Source organism: Eupeodes corollae, chromosome 1 (assembly GCF_945859685.1).
Source record: "Eupeodes corollae chromosome 1, idEupCoro1.1, whole genome shotgun sequence".
NCBI classification, from domain to species: domain Eukaryota; kingdom Metazoa; phylum Arthropoda; class Insecta; order Diptera; family Syrphidae; genus Eupeodes; species Eupeodes corollae.
This window is the reverse complement of record NC_079147.1, coordinates 126,066,949-126,083,856: the sequence shown is the minus strand read 5'-3', so window position 1 is coordinate 126,083,856 and position 16,908 is coordinate 126,066,949. Positions and strand designations below refer to the sequence as shown.

The 16,908-nt window shown below is 34.9% G+C and overlaps 3 protein-coding genes across 3 annotated transcripts; all 3 read right to left on the bottom strand.

The window, feature by feature from the left end:
- Positions 1-1,165: 1,165 nt before the first annotated feature.
- Positions 1,166-1,771, bottom strand: LOC129944316 (uncharacterized). Its single transcript, XM_056053667.1, has one exon. It carries the CDS (start codon positions 1,769-1,771, stop codon positions 1,166-1,168), a length of 606 nt encoding a protein of 201 aa, XP_055909642.1.
- Positions 1,772-2,982: 1,211 nt separating this feature from the next.
- LOC129944308 (uncharacterized) lies at positions 2,983-3,618 on the bottom strand. Its single transcript, XM_056053657.1, has one exon. It carries the CDS (start codon positions 3,616-3,618, stop codon positions 2,983-2,985), a length of 636 nt encoding a protein of 211 aa, XP_055909632.1.
- A 6,704-nt stretch (positions 3,619-10,322) lies between these two features.
- Positions 10,323-15,479, bottom strand: LOC129944297 (uncharacterized). Its single transcript, XM_056053647.1, has one exon. The coding sequence runs from the start codon at positions 15,477-15,479 to the stop codon at positions 10,323-10,325; it is 5,157 nt and encodes a 1,718-aa protein (XP_055909622.1).
- Between the last annotated feature and the right edge of the window lie 1,429 nt (positions 15,480-16,908).

The following is a 16,908-nucleotide window of genomic DNA, read 5'->3' as shown; positions in this document are numbered from 1 at the left end:
ATTATTTATTGTAATAGAACCATTATATTGATTCAAAAATAGTATTCCAGGTGTAATTTCTTCAACTGATGGGATGTGGAGGTTGGTTGTTTTCACGCATGATGGTTGTTGACTTCTTAGTAGTGTAGTTATGCAATCGTCGTCTCTTAATTTTACTATATTATTACTATTACATATATTAATATTATTAATACTGTTACATTCTTTCAATATTCCACATAATTTGTTATTACAATTCATTATTTTTTCAACATTTATTTTATTCATAATATTTTTTATTTTAGTTGGTTTTATTAAAAGCATATTACATAATGTGTTTTCCGACACAGGGATTCCAATTATATAAATAATGAATGAATTACTTGATGCTATTCTTAAGCTTGAAAATTCAATTACTTCTTCTATATTTATGTATGGAATATTATTTTTTTCAAAAATATTATGAACAATATTTATTTCTTTTTCGTCTAACGAAAATGAATTAATAAGTCCAACTTTGGACCAATGCATATTCAATATTTATAATTTATTCTTTTATTATTTCTGGTTCAAACTTAATATTTAATACTATTTCATCGGTAATAATTTTACCATCTTTCAATATTTTAATAACATGATTTGTAATGTTTGAATTTTCATTTATTTTTTCCAAAGCTAATTTATTAATTACAACTTGTTTATTGTTGTTCTTTAAAATATTATTTATTTTGTCAGTTAGTATAATAAGATCATTGTTTTGTATTACTTGTGTTTAATTTCCTTTTTGTATATGGACTGTATAATTTGTAGATTGTAGATAGTTTTTAGTTTTTGTTAAATGTATTTATAATAAAAAAAAACAAGTGATAATTATTTTAATTTTGAATAATTAGTAATGTTTAATTTAAGTAATGTGTTTGTACAATATATATCGATAAAGATTTGTTTTTTGTTACCAATGTCTAAGGTGAATTTAGTATTTTTCAAACTTATTTAGCATAAACAAATTTGAAGCAAAAGAAGAATGCAAGAAAGAAGTTACGTTCAGATTTACACGAGCGAATTAAATTAGTTTATGTTTAATAAAAATAGGGTGCTGTTAGACATTGTTTGGCATTTTTTACAAAAAAAAATATTTTGTGATTTGATTCCCAAACATTCAGTCCCCCTGGAAGATTTCGGTCTTTCAGAAAACGGCAACGGGGCCATTGTTGGTGCGGACTGTGACGACACGACATCTGTCATTATTCCCAGGGTGAAGAAGTATATCTCTTCCCCGCATCCATTTCGATGGTGGAAGATTCGGTTCTTCCAGCAGCACCATATCATTTTCTTGAATGTCTCGTCTAATCATCTGCCATTTGGGTCGATTTTGTAAGGATGTTACATACTCCTTATGCCACTGCTTCCAGAATCCTTGCATGAGAGTCTGTAAGAGATGCCAATTATAACTTATCGAAATATTTGAAAAGTTTAAATCAGGTTTAGGAATTGTAGAATATGCTTCTCCGATCATAACACGAGACGGAGCAAGTGCGATTGGTTCAAAATCAGATGTCTGCCACATTTGCGAATTGAGCAAACATTCGATTTGATTGAGGAGAGTATACATCTCTTCATGTGTAAGTATATGTTCGCCGATAACACATTTGATATGCCGCTTTACGGATTTCACACCCGCGTCCCATAGTCCACCAAAATGGGGTTGAAGGTGGTATGAATTTCCAATCAATTTGGACAGATGATCTGCGATAATGTTATTTCGCTGTTGATTCATCAACAGCTCATGCATCTCTCCGAGTAGCCGCTAAGCACCATGAAAATTTGTTGCATTGTCAAAAATAAAATATTTTGATCAGCTTTTATAAGGCAAATCTTAGCATGATTGATTTCTTGAGTTGAAAGAGGTAGAAGATCTCGTAGTTCCAGAGATAAGCGACGATTTTTTAAGAAGCGAAAAATGTATGCAACCACGCGTATCGACCTCATCAAGTTTGATGATTTAGATATAATTAGTCTTAATATATTCTTTTTATTTATATTCGATACGAATTCCTGGACTATGTTCGACTTCCTTTCCTCCAATTGCTCACTTGAAATATTTTCTAGCTTAGTTTGAGATTCAGGCCATCTATTTCGATCCATTTTAAGCCAAGCTGGACCGTTCTACCAGACATCAATCAAGGCCAATTGAGATGGCGAAATTCCTCTTGGGGCGACATCAGCAGGATTGTCTGCAGATCGAACATGGTTCCACGATCTTACCGGTATAGTTGATATGATCTCCGACGTTCTATTCCCAATGAAAACTAAACATTTTTTGGGTGGTGCTTAAAGCCAATGTAACACAATTGACGAGTCTGTCCATGCAAAAACTTTCATTTTGGTTATCTGTAACGAAAACTTGATTTTGTTTATTAAACGGGTAAGTAGAAGAGCTCCACAGACCTCAAGTCTTGGAATTGAAAGCACTTTAATTGCAGCAACCTTGCTCTTTATAGCGACTAATGAAATCAAGATACTTCCGTCTGGATTTTCACTTCGGCAGTAAACTACAGCTGCGTAGGCATCCAAAGATGCATCACAAAAGGCATGAAATTCGTAATTAAGTTTATTCTTCCACATAAGTCTAGAATTGAAAATTGATTCCACTAAATGAAGTTCATCGCGAATGGTTATCCAGCGCTGAGAGAGCTCCTGAAGAATATTTTCAAAGCCACTACAACCGGAGCGAGAAAGCCAAGAGGATCAAAAATCCGAGATGCCTCAGATAGAATCCGACGTTTTGTACACGATGTTGACTGGATTTACTTTATACGAAAAGCAGTCTTTGGATGGACACCATTGCAGCCCGAGAACCTTCACCGTTAGAGAGTTTTCGAAGTGGATAGGAGACAGCACCCTTTGATCTTCAGGCAAAGATAGTAAAAGTGGCAGACGATAAAACCTGCACATGCTCCCTTTCAATTGCGATTACATCATCAACCGAGTCAGCACCTGTTACTACAAGTCACTGAAGATTATTGAAGACACTCGAGGATGTGTTTTAGCTGAGTCTAAGGTCAATTGCTTAAGCGCGCGTTTTGCTAAAAATGAAGCAGCTGAAGTGCCGTACGTTACGGTTAAAAGCCTATATTGTTTTATTGAAGATTCAGGTTTTTCCCGCCATAGAACCCCTTGAAAGTTTGTGTGGTTTGGCGAGATCCAGATTTGCCGGTACATCTTTTCTATGTCTGCAGACATTGTATAAGTGTGGTGACGAGAACGTAGACATATTGTAAAGATGTAACGTTGGATATCAGGACCAACGAAAAGGTATTCATTTAAAGAATTTGAATCACTTGACGATTTTGCCGAGCCATCAAATACTACCCTCACCTTCGTGGTACTACTATCAGCCTTGAATACAGCGTGGTGGGGTAGATAGTAGGAGTTGATGGCCAAATTATTTATTTCTTTGGAGGATATTTCTTCCATATGACCCAACGAAATGTATTCATTTAAGAAACGAACATATTGTGTTTTTAGCTCAGAATCATGTAGAAATCTTTTTTCCATTGATTGAAGACGATTGAATGCGACCCGGAAGGAATTTCCAAATCTTGGATTGAAATCAGATTTGAATGGCAAATTAACCATATATCTACCATCTACGACAATGAGTTTTGATTAAATGATCTTCAGCCTTTTGTTCTTCAAGAGAGAAAGGTGGATCACAATTAACTTCCTCTAGACGCCAAAAACGTTCTAGATCAAACACCTGGGAATGATCAAGTTGTGTGCAGAATGTCTGTACTCCGACAGCACATTCATTAGATAGAAGTTGATAACAGCTTCCAGCTATCACTCATCCGAAAATAGTTGACATGGAATTAGGAATACCCTGTTCAGATTTTGAAGTTTCTAGTATAATATTGAATATTTTATCCGCTCCGATTAGAATGTCGATTGGGCCAGGTTCATTGAACTTTGGATCTGCTAGATCCAACGAATGAAATTGATGTGTCTTCAATTTCATCGAAAGTGGCGGAAGCATAGATGTAAGTTTTGATATTACATGAAAGTCGATATCTATGCAATTGGAATTAAAGCGAGAGTGTAATTTAAATAAAATAAGCCTATTTGTTGTGCCCGCAGAAGTCGATGCGACTCCGACAATAGGAATACGAGATGGTTTCCCAAACGTTGGAGAGCCTTCTCCGTAATAAACGAAATTTGGGATCCTGAGTCGAGCAGAACGCAAATGTTTTGAAAGGAACCAAGCTTGTCTTGGTTTTTTAAAAAGCAGTTGGAAGAAAGGTCGATGATAAATATTCGATTCGATAGAATGATGAGTAACGATAGAAAAGTTCGAAGGATTTTGTGACGACGATTGTTCATTTTTTTTTGTTGATTTATTGTATTAGGCGATGTATTTTGTGGATCATGTACCAAAGTATGATGTCGGCAGTTGCATTTTTTCCACCGAAATTTTGAATTACATTTGTTTGATGCATGTCCAACTCAAAGACAGTTGAAAAAATAGAATTTTCCTTGACAAATTCGAGACGCGGTTTAATATCAAGAGCGAGAAATGTTTTACAAAAAGGAAGGATATGATCCTCCTTGCGCATTGGGCAGCTTGGTTTTGTTTCAACGAAATGCGAGCGAATATTGTTTGGAATTTTTACTGTTTTTTTAGGGCGATTGAAAGAAACACACGATTCGAGACAGTTACATCGATTTTGTAGGAAAGTTGAATAGTACAATCATACCGAGATTCTATCTTTTCTGACCACGCTTGCTTTGTTTCACTGTCCAACTTTTGAGAAGAAAATAGATCAACCAAGGATCTCTAGAGTTCATTTGTAACGCGTTTAATCCACGAATTATTTCGTCAGCTCCATTTGTAATCTTACGTAAAATTTCAAGATTTGAGCTAAGAGAAGATGGCAAGGACATGTACCCTTTGATGAACGAATGCACAATCAGTTTTTTTTTTATCGTAACGCGATTCAAGTTTATCCCATGCTTCAAGATAGTGCTCTTCAGTACACGAGATATGTTTTAAAAGGTCAGCCTCTCCACCAAGAAATGATTTCAAATATTAAAATTTTTGCGTAGGGGTTAGAGAAGTATTGCAGTCAATTGTTCCCGTGAACAAATCTTTAAATACCTGCCAATCCTTATAATCCCCATTGAAAATTGGAATTACAAGTTTGGGTAACACGACCGATCGACGAGAATTTGTTTGTTCTAATTTCTGCAAAAGTGAAGCGCTTTGTTTCGATGCTGCATCACTATCTTTGTTTGAATGTTTGCGAATTGCACCAGAAAAAATAGAACAAGCTTGAATATATTTTATTTCGGGATCTACGAAACCATCTTCCTCATAAAATTCGTATAATTTGTCCTGCTGCAGAAAGAATTCTGCCCAGGCCTCCTAAAGCTTCTGAAGATGAATCTCAAGCATGTCTATAGGGGTTGAATCATCAGCGGATTCCGATAATGTAAAGGCCCTAGTGATAGTCCCCGCGACGACCGCGATTTTGTTTTAAAATATTCATTGTAGCAAAATATTTTAAAAAGTTTATTTGATATGAACGATTGAATTGTGTGTGCTGTAATATAATTTGTAAGATATATGTACAACCGAATGTTCTTTGTAATATATAATGTACAACACGTGTTTATTGAAAATTCAATAAGGTTTGAATTATTGTTTTTTTCATATAATTTAACACAAATCAGAATAAGTTTATGCCGAAAATTCTGATTAATGAATGTATGTACGAGTATGTTACTAAAATCAGCTTTGCATAAAGCAAGATCACGTATTTGATAATATTCAATTTTGTATATAAAATGTTCATGCAATAAATTTAAAATAATGTTCATGCAATTAAAGTTTTTTTACATACATATGTCATGCAAATCTTATAATGCGTCGACCCTTACACGAGGAGCACTTTTATCATTCATAATACCTAAGCACATTATGTACATAATTTATCGAGCCGCACTGTAATGCACCTGATTAATTGATTACGAAGTTGATTAAACTTTGGCACATTGATCACGAGATAAATTCGGCGGGCAAAGGACCAATATATTTTGTATTAATTGTGTTTAATTGCCTTTTTGTATATGGACTGTATAAGTTGTAGATTGTAGATAGTTTTTAGTTTTTGTTAAATGTATTTACAATAAAAAAAAAAAACAAATGATAATTATTTAAATTTTGAATAATTAGTAATGTTTAATTTAAATAATGTGTCTGTACAATACATGTCGATAAAAATTTGTTTTTTGTTACCAATGTCCTAGGTGTTTACTGTGTGGTGTCCAAAATCGAAAGAGGTAGAATTTAGCATTTTACAAGCTAATTTAGCATAAACAAATATGAAGCAAAAGAAGAATGCAAGAGAGAAGTTACGTTAGGATTTACAAGAGCGAAATTAATTAGTTTATGTTTAATATAATAGGGTGCTGTTAGAAATTGTTTGGCATTTAAAAAAAAAATGTTGTGATTTGATTCCCAAACAATCATCATGATCGGGATTTCCCGCGATCCATTTCCATATTTTTCCAATTAAATCTATAGATCTTTTTACTCTAATTTCTGGCTTTAACCTTCTGATATGATTTCTTAATACGTAAATTTCGTGGTTGAGGAAGGGATAAATAGGGTTATCATTATTTACCTTTGTGTTTATTTTAGTTTCTAGATTATTTATAACATTTTCATATGATTCTAAATCAATGACATGGATTAACCAAAAGGTTCCTGTTTGAATTTTCGCAGGTTCTAAGTTAAATGCCACCGCTTAGGAGTGTAAGTAATCCAGAATTTGGATAACCGAAAGGTTACTGTTTGAATTTTCGCAGGTCCTAAGTTAAATGCCACCGCTTGGGAGTGTGAGTAATCCAGAAGTTGGATACTAGCAAGGCATGGAGCCAAAATTAACCTGGAAGGATAAATATTTAACTCTTAATATTAGTTTTAAGTATAATTTTGCCTGATGCTGTAATTACTGTACTTGTTTTATTTTCTTTAACTACTTCTTTTTTAAATCTTGGGGATAGTTTCGATCCTAATCACTTATTTATCTTGACAAAAATAATGTCTCCTGGGTTATAGGTTTTTTTTATTCGATCTCGATATTATTATGATAATTTAAATCTTGGGCTTGTTTTTCTTTTAGTCTTTCAATGTTTGATTGTTTGGACTTTTCGTATACTTCAGGGTCTGGTGAAACAGTTCTTCCAAAGAAGACTTCAATTGGTCGTTTCTTTGTTGTAGAGTGGATTGAAAAATTATATTCATATACGGAGCGGTCAAGGAGTTCTTCGAATGTTCGATGGGTTTGGTTGGTTTTAAGGCAACGCATAATTTCGGATAGCTTTGAGTGGAATGTTTCCATTTGTCCATTTACGGAGGGGTTTTATAAATTTCAATGCCTAATTGATCTTGAAAAAAAATTACTTTTGGGACGCCAAAAGCGGAAAGGATTTGTCGTAAGGGTTCCCTTATATCTTCTATAAATAATAAATTGGGTGGCGCAACAGTCCGTTTGAGAACTGGGGCCTAGTGACTGACTACTCTCAACCATTCCTGTGTGCGAGTACTGTTGTCAGGGATGGAAGGGACCTACAGTTTTAAGCCGAATCCAAACGGCAAATTTGAAAAAGCACTTTTCATGACAAGAATTACTCTTGGAGAATTCGTCAATTTCCGAACCCAAGACCTCTCGCATGACAATCCAACGCACTAACCATCATGCCACGGGTACTACTTACATATATCTTCTATGGATTTAGATTTTAGTATACGAACTTGTGTGTATTTTGAGAACTGTCTATAGCGGTAAGGACGAGATTTTTCTCAGTAGAATAAATTGCAATATGTAGAATATGACCGGGATATTGTGGTATAGGTGTTTAATGAAGTTCTGTTTTATTAGGGTGCCTATCATATATATGTTGCTTACATATTAAACATTGTTTAACTATCTTATCTATTTCAGATTTCATTTAAGGGAAACATATTCGCTGTATTAATTGATTTTTATTTTTTATTAATTATTTCTTCTTCCTGTTCTGTTTTATTTGTGATTTATTTAACTTGAGTCTGTGTAAATCTAGATTTATAAAATCTGAAATGATGTGAATAAATATTTTGTATTTGAGCCATTATTGATTCTGAAGTGAAGAGTCCGTTAATTACAATAGGATTTAAATATTTTTTTAATAATTCAGTTAGATTTGCTGCTGTGAATTCTCTTCTTATAATTATATGTCTATGATATGCAGGGAATGGTATTTCAAATTTCTTCATTTCCTATAGATAACATTAGTTTATTTTTAAAAACATTCATGGGACATTCTACAGTTGGTACAAGTTCATGGAGATGAACTTTCATCACTGTGTTCTGTGGGTGTCATTGAATTAACTTGGGATATTCTTGACAAAGCATCGGCCACAACATTGCTCTTTCCAGGCATATAATGTAGTTCATAATCATATTCTACAAGTATCGCTTTCCAGCGTTTCATTTTAGCGTTGTCATTTTTTGAGCTGAATACATTATGTCAATGGTCTGTATAAATTTTAACTATTGCTGTACCATAAAGTTAAATTCGTAGAGCATTTAAAGCCCATATAGCCAATATATATATATAAGCCAATAAAACGTCTATAGTAGCCGAAAAGGCCTAAAAAGGATCGAAGTTGCTTAAGAGCCTGAGGAGTTGAGAAGTTTAAAATTGCCTCTACCTTTTGGGGGTTTGTCGGAATACCTTCGGATGAAACGATAAAACCAAGGGATTCGACTTGGCGTTTAAAGAAGCTACATTTGTCCAATTGTACCTTCATGTTGGCATCATTGAGAGTTTGAAGTATTTCTAAAATATGGTTAAGATGTTGCTCCTCATGTTCGCTAAATATGATTATGTCATCTATATAAACATAACATGATTTTCCTATGTGCAATCAGAGAATATCATCAAGGGCTCGTTGAAAAATTAAGGGGGAGACGTGTAAACTCAAACTTTAAACTGTTATGGAAAACACTGTTTTCTCAATGTCAAATTTTTTTTAGAGGTATTTGATGAAATCCACTTTTTAAATCAAGCACTGTGAAGAACTAACTTCTTCCAAATTGTGCTAAGACTTCGTTAATGTTCGGTATCGGATAACGGTCGGCTATTGTGACTGTGTTTAATTTCCTATATTCTATAAGCAGATTTTTAAATTTGTTTGTAATGGAAATTAGTGAATTTCTTTGCGAGGCTGATATGTGATCTAGTTTCTGTTCTAGAGAATTGACCTCAGGTGATCTTAGTTGTTTTATTCTTATTTTTGTAGTTTTCTGTATTTCCATGTAACTTTTTTTTGCGTGAATCACAGCTAAAAGGTGTTTTAGACTATCATTTCCAAGGATTCCATGGAAGGATTTTAATGTGGGTAAAAAGAAAAATTTAAGTTTTACATCGTTATTTCCAAATAAATTAATAAAGGTCTGGTGACTTATTTCTACGTCTCCGGCAATTGATTTTGCATAAAAACAACTTTTATTTTTTAGGGGGTTTTCTATGAGTTCTGGTTGAATATTGTTTTACTTGACCCGGTGTCTATTAAGAAGTTTAAAAAATGTCCACTCTTCGTTCTACATTGGAAGTAGGGTAACGAAGAGCTTGTAAACCTAAAAACAATTAAATCTGTATATTCAGGTGTTTCATTATTTGATGAAGGATTAGAACATTCTGGAGACAATAAATAATCTTTTACATTTTCTTCATACTCATTATCTTGTATTGCCAAGTTCTGGAAGTAATTATATTTAAATTTTCTTGTTCGGTTTGTAAGTGATAGTTTCTTTGGTATTTATTAGGGATCGGATTTTGAATAGGAGGACCATGTGGTCTTTTTCCTGCGTATTTAAATGGAGCTGATGGTGAAAATTTAACAAGCTTTTTTGTTAATTAGCTCTTACTTGAGCTGTTAAATAACTTCGGAAATTAAAGAATTTAAAAACCAAGCGAAAAAGTACGGATTAAATAAAACGCGTGTTAACTGTGCGGAACTATCGTGTGGAATGGTTTTATTTCATTTCATTTTCTTTTCCTTTTTCTTCTTAATTATAAATTTTAAATAAAATATGGCCGGATGGGCGGGAAGTTTGAAATTTATACCAATACAGTTTACAATTCATGCAATTCAGTTCACAATAGTGCAATTTTTTTAACTGATATAAATGTATTTTACTTTTAAGTTAAATTCAATATTTATGATTTAAAATTCATTTTATAAATTTTTTTTTTTGTACTAACGAAACACCGGCCACGTTGAAAGGCTGCAGGCTTCAATATTCTTCATCGGGAAGTGGGGCCAGTTTGACGATTGGGCGTCTGAGTACACCACTTGATGTTTTGACGTCGGCGACCCTGACCTTGCCGTCCTGCCCTTCGACGACCCCTATAACTCGTCCTGTTTTCCACCGCTGAGGAGGCGAGTTGTCCTCGTGGATAACAACTAGTTTGCCGACGACGAGATTGGGCTGCTCCTGTACCCACTTGGATCGCGCTTGTAGGCCAAGCAGATACTCCTTGGACCACTTCAGCCAGAACTGCTGCTTGAGCCAGCATAGAAGCTGCCATCTTTTCAAGCAGCCCGTTTGCCGTTCCGGAACTGGTTCTGGGGGCAGCGATCGTAAGCTGCTGCCGATTAGTAGATGCGCTGGGGTGAGGGCTTCTCCGTCGTTGGGGTCTGCGCTTAGCGGTGCGATTGGCCTTGAATTGAGGATTCCCTCGACCTCGATGACTACGGTGAGCAGCTCTTCTGTTGTGAGAAGTGCGTTGCCCACGGTACGCTGTAACAGCGTTTTCGCCGCTTTCACCGCCGCTTCCCATAGACCTCCGAAATGCGGTGCCCTGGGCGGTATCAAGGCGAAGTTGAAGCCTTCCTCTGCTGCGTACCGTCGAACAGCTTTTGCTCCTCGCTCTATCTCCTCTTGAATTTCCCTCAAGATCGTCTGAGCTCCGACAAAGTTCGTCCCGTTGTCGCAGTAGATCGTCTTCGGAAGTCCTCGGCGACAGATAAACCTTTTAAGGACGAGAATAAAACATTCAGACGACAGATTAGAAGCTAATTCAATGTGTACAGCTTTGGAGGCGAAACAAACAAAGACGCAAATATAAGTTTTATTGGGTGACCGGCCACGAATTTTAAGGGTGGTGTGTACCGGGCCACAGAAATCTACGCCACATACTAAGAACGGTCGTTGCGCTCGCAATCGATCCGCCGGTAGATTACCCATTATTTGTGTGAGTAATTTTGGTTTGTACTTAAAACAATTTATACATTGTCGCACAACCTTTTGACAAGCATCTTTTGCATTTATTAGCCAAATCTTTTCACGAAGCAATGCCACCATAGCTTGAGGTCCAGCATGGTAATTTTTTCGATGCAAATACGTTAAGCACGTTCTTACAAATGGTGAATTTTTGGTTAACAAAAGCGGGAATTTTTTATCGTATTCAATTGGGGCGTTAAAAAGACGGCCACCTACACGAATCAGCGAAAATGAAAATTCGTTATCTTGAAAATCATGAATAAACGGATTAAGTTTTTGAAAACTATTTTGAAGAGTTATTTTCCTACGAAGTTTTTCAATTTCTTCTGGGAATTCATAACTTTGGACGATTTCAACTATTCTTAGAAACGCCAAGTTTCTTTCTTTTGCCGTTGGCAATTCTTCAAATGTTCTTTCTGTTTTGTTATTAGATTTAAAGAATCGCATTATATAAGCAAACGTAGTAATAAGGTCGTTATATGAGGATTCTTCTTCTATAAATTCTAGAAGTTTAGTTCGAGGTTTTTCTACTGCTATTAGAGCCGTGTTTGTTTTTCGTTTCTCTAAAGCTTCATCTTCTGGAGACAATTCAAAATGCGAATTGACAGGCCACGATGATTGTTCGTTTAACAAGAACTGTGGACCTTTGAACCAAATTGAAGCATTGATTTCTTCAACGTTACAGCCTCTTGACAGAATATCTGCTGGATTTTGTTTTGTTGGTACATGTCTCCATGATACTTTTTGTGTCCACTCTTGGATGTCGGACACACGATTTGCAACAAAGGTTGCAAGCGTAGATGGATGTGTTTTTATCCAATGCAAAGTTATTTCGGAATCGGTCCAGAAAATAACTTGGTCGATGTCAAGACTCAACATTGCCTCTACTCTTGTCCATAGCTTAGCAAGAGTATGCGCTGCGCAAAGTTCTAATCGAGGGATCGATTTCGTTTTCAAAGGGGCCACCCTAGACTTTGCAGTTAATAGCGTCGACTTGATACCGGCTGTGCTTTGGCTTCGGATGTAAATACAACAACCGTAAGCTCTCGTCGAAGCATCGGCAAACCCATGAACTTGAATTTTTGCGTTCGAATGAGTTTCGACAAATCTTGGAATTTTTATCTCGCCAAGTTGAGATAAATTGGTTTTGAAATTTTGCCAACTTGTATCAAGGCGCAATGGAATCGACTCATCCCATTCAATCTTTGCAACCCAAAGCTCTTGTAATAAGATTTTGGCTTTGGTTACTATGGGGCATAACAAACCAAGAGGATCGAAAAGACGAGCTGAGACTGATAATATGTTTCTCTTAGTAGCTCGTAGATCATGAAAATTATTGTCCAAATTGAAGCTGAATGTATCTTCTTTAGGGTGCCAACACATTCCCAGAGTTTTTGTGAAATCTGAATCATTAAAATTAATTGATTTTTCAGAACTATCCTTATTTAGATACTCTGGATGATTTGAAAACCATTTGGCTAATTGAAACCCTCCTTTTGTGAGGATTTCTTGAATCTCGAATTTCATTATTTTAAGGGTTTCAAGATTATCAGCACCAGTTAAGAGATCGTCAACGTAAAAATCTCTTCGAATTATATCTGACCCCGTGGGGAAAGAAGATTCGTTAGCATCGCCCAACATTTGTAAACACCGTATCGCTAAAAATGGCGCTGGAGACGTACCATACGTTACTGTGTTTAAGCGAAAGATTTGCAATAGTTGGGACGGATGCTGCCTCCACACTATGAGCTGGTAATTCGTGTGCTCTTCCGCAACAAGAACTTGCCGGTACATTTTCGTAATATCAGCCGTAATAGCATATTTGTGTGTACGAAAACGGAGCAACGTCGAAAACAGCTCCTCTTGAATGGTTGGCCCAACCATCAAGATGTCATTCAGTGATAGTTGAGAAGATGTTCGACTTGAGGCGTCGAAAACAACTCTCAACTTAGTACTTGTACTTTGCGGTCGCAAAACACACTGATGTGGAATGAAATAGTGCGGGCCCTTTGGAATTTCATTATTTGTTGGTGACATATGACCCAACAAAATGTATTCTTTCATGAAATCCATATACATTCCTCTCAAATCGCTGTTTTTGGATAATTTGCGCTCAAGTGCAAGAAATCTACGTTTGGCAGTTTCGAATGATGATCCAAGCGAGTTTGAGGATAATTTGAAGGGAAGTTTAACCTCAAAACGACCTGTCGGCAAAAGTTTTGTATTTTCAACAAAGTGTTTTTCACACAATTGTTGTTCTGGAGTAAAATATTTTTTCGTTTCGCCAGGAAATTCTTCCAATAACCAGAGTTTTGGTATCTTTTCATCTAAATCTGATAAATCTTCACACTGACATACTAGATTGCAATGCTTGGTACTGTTATTTGTACCCTTGGGGTATTTCCCAGATATTATCCAGCCAAAAATTGTCTTTTGAATAGTTGGAAATTCGGGACCTTGTTTAATTTGACCAACCGACAACAATTCAAAAAATGTGTCTGCTCCAATAAGTAGGTCAATCTTTTGTGGCTTATTAAAATATGGATCAGCTAGTTGAATGTTGGAAGGAATATTCCAATCCGAAGTATTTATTGCTTGATCCGGCTGATAAGACGATATTGAGTTCATTACCCAATAATCAGCAGAAAACGAATGATCATTAAATCTTGATTTTACTTCTGCATGTACTTTTTTATTCACTGTAGCACTTGCCTTTCCAATGCCAAGCAGATTCAAAGGTTTTTCTTCCTTTCGAAGTTTTAATCTTTGGGCTAATTCTTCTGTTATGAAGTTTAATTGAGAGCCAGAATCAAGTAATGCCCGAGCTATCATGTATTCTCCAGAACTGCCCTTTATTTGCACAAGTGCAGTGGCAAGAATAACTTTATCAGCCGAAACTGAGGCATGCATAGCTTGAAAACTTGTTGAAGGTTGTGCCGGTAAACTATTAAAAGTTGATTCGTACTGGTGCAATAATGTGTGATGAGATCGATTGCAAACGCTGCATCGACTCATTTTGCATTTCGAAACTGTGTGTCCTTTTCGAAGGCAGTTAATGCAAATAGGAACACTTTTAGCATACTCGAATCTTTGCTGGACAGGCAACGCAGTAAAATTTTGACACGTCGTTATATAATGGTCGTTTGATTTGCAATATAGGCATTTGGATTTATTTTGTTGCGAGTTTACACAAGCAAATGAGGACCTTGAGTGTTTTAAACGACTTGAATCTTGGTTAGTTTTGGAGGGCTTATCGGAAGATTTTGACTTTGCACTTGAAGCTTCTTCAGCAGAAAGATGCTGATATCTTTTATTAAGAGCTTCTTCACAATCTTTCCATAAAGGAAGAGTATTGAAATCTAGTTGTTCTTCCCATTTTGACCTAGTGATTGCATCCACCTTTGACATAACTAAATGTATAATGATCGCGTTTGTTATATTCTTTTCATCACCCAATGAAAGAAGCGAATCATAAATTGCAGACACTGTGTCGATCATGCTTCGCAATGAGGACGCGGATGGTTTGGAAATTTCTTTCAATTCAAAAAGTGTGGAAACATTGTCGAAAAAGATTAAACAATTATTATCGTAGACTTTTTTTAAACTTGCTAATGCTTTTGGATAGTTTTGTTCTGTAATTTGGAAAGCTTTAACTGTTCCTAAAGCTGCACCTGATAAACAGGAAATTAAATGATTGAACTTTTCAATATCTGAAAGCATTGGATCGTTGTCTACCAAACTTTCGAAAAGGCTGATAAAATTTTTATATTCAGAGTACTTTCCACTGAATTTAGGCAAAGACATTTTTGGAAGTCGTGAATGGTGTGGGTTGCTGAATGAATAATCAACTACACTAGACTTTCGTCTTTTATTGACATGTGAAATAAGTAGTGCTTTAGCACCAACGCAAATGTCTTCCAATTCACCGCGAGAATCATCAGCACGATCTTCGGATTCTATTTCCGACTGACAATTCATTAATTGATCAATATATGAATTTAAAATATCTAATCGACATTCTAATTCAATTGGATTTAACGATAAAGTTTTTTCCTCAAGACCCGTTTTAATGCGAATTATATTATTTTTAATTTGTAATCGCTGATGAACCAAATGTTCAAGATCTGCGCTTTTCTTTGGTGATTGCTGCCTTTTCTTGCCCGTCATTGTAATTAATTTATTTATTTAGTATCTTTCGAAAAATAATTTATTTATTGGAATTAGTTTATCCAAATTATTCAATTTGCACTTCAGTATTTGAATTTACAAAAATTGGAAAATCGTTAGAAAATTAGTTTATTTCTATACGAAATTCCTCGAAAATAAATAAATTTAAAAAAAAACTTTGTATGTGCAAATTGCCGAAAGTTGTTGATTTCAAATCGAAGTTGTTTGAAAATAAAATATTTTTTATAAATATTTGGCTGAACACACTCTTCGTATAATAAATTTGGAAATTATTTTGCGTCACTAAACACGATCACTCTTGATAGCTGAAAGCTTAACGAAAGAGAGTATGAACTTAACGAACTGTCAATTGTCAAACGAGGGAAATGACAAAACAATTTGTAAACAAATTTCTCTACCAGAGTTTCGGTTTTATTTACATAAATTGTTTAATTTAATTAAATGAAATTAATATTTCGTAAATTTTATATTTAATTTAATAAATTGTACAATTTTATGAACGTAAAGTTCCAAACGATTATCACGAAGATAACGAGTGTGTTTTTCCAAAAAAAATATCGATGTGTACGACGGACGGCGACAGCGCAGCGGCGGCGGCGCGGCAGCAGATCGAGATGCAATTAATTTTATTGAATTAAATTTATTAATTTTGTAACTTATGAGTTTATAGAATATAGAATACAAATTTTTAAACAAAAAACCGCACTTTGTTTGTTTCACCAAATATAATATAAATATATGTATGTATGTGTATATATGTGTTGCAAAAAATGACAAAAACTGAAAGTTGTGCTGTTGTTTTAATTATTAAAACAAAAATATTGCAATTTTTTGCTATCAATTATATCAATTGAAATTAATTATTATTTAACAAATATTTGCAATTGTATGCAGTAAATTAAATTTAAGAACTTTCAGTTTTTGTGGATACCTCAGTTTCTGTGTCGACTTCCCTTGGGCTTTTGTCCTCTGACATTGGGGTGACTTTGGAGCTCCTTTTGGTGTTGTTGTTCTCTGCAGGCGATATTTGCAGCAATGAATCCTTATGGGGGTGGTTTTTTGTACACAATTTTGCACTCACGCACGAATTTATGATTCCACCGATTTGATATATATTTTTTTTTTTTTGTTTTAAATTTAAATTTTAATTGTTTTTTAATAAAATTCACACGCGAGAATGTATGTATTTTTAATGTACATATACCTATGTGCGATATATGTATAGATTGAACACTGCGCGAATCTTATTAAATTGGAACAAACTATTAGTTTAAATTTGTCCCTGCTCGGGCGCCATGAAAATTTAACAAGCTTTTTTGTTAATTAGCTCTTACTTGAGCTGTTAAATAACTTCGGAAATTAAAGAATTTAAAAACCAAGCGAAAAAGTACGGATTAAATAAAACGCG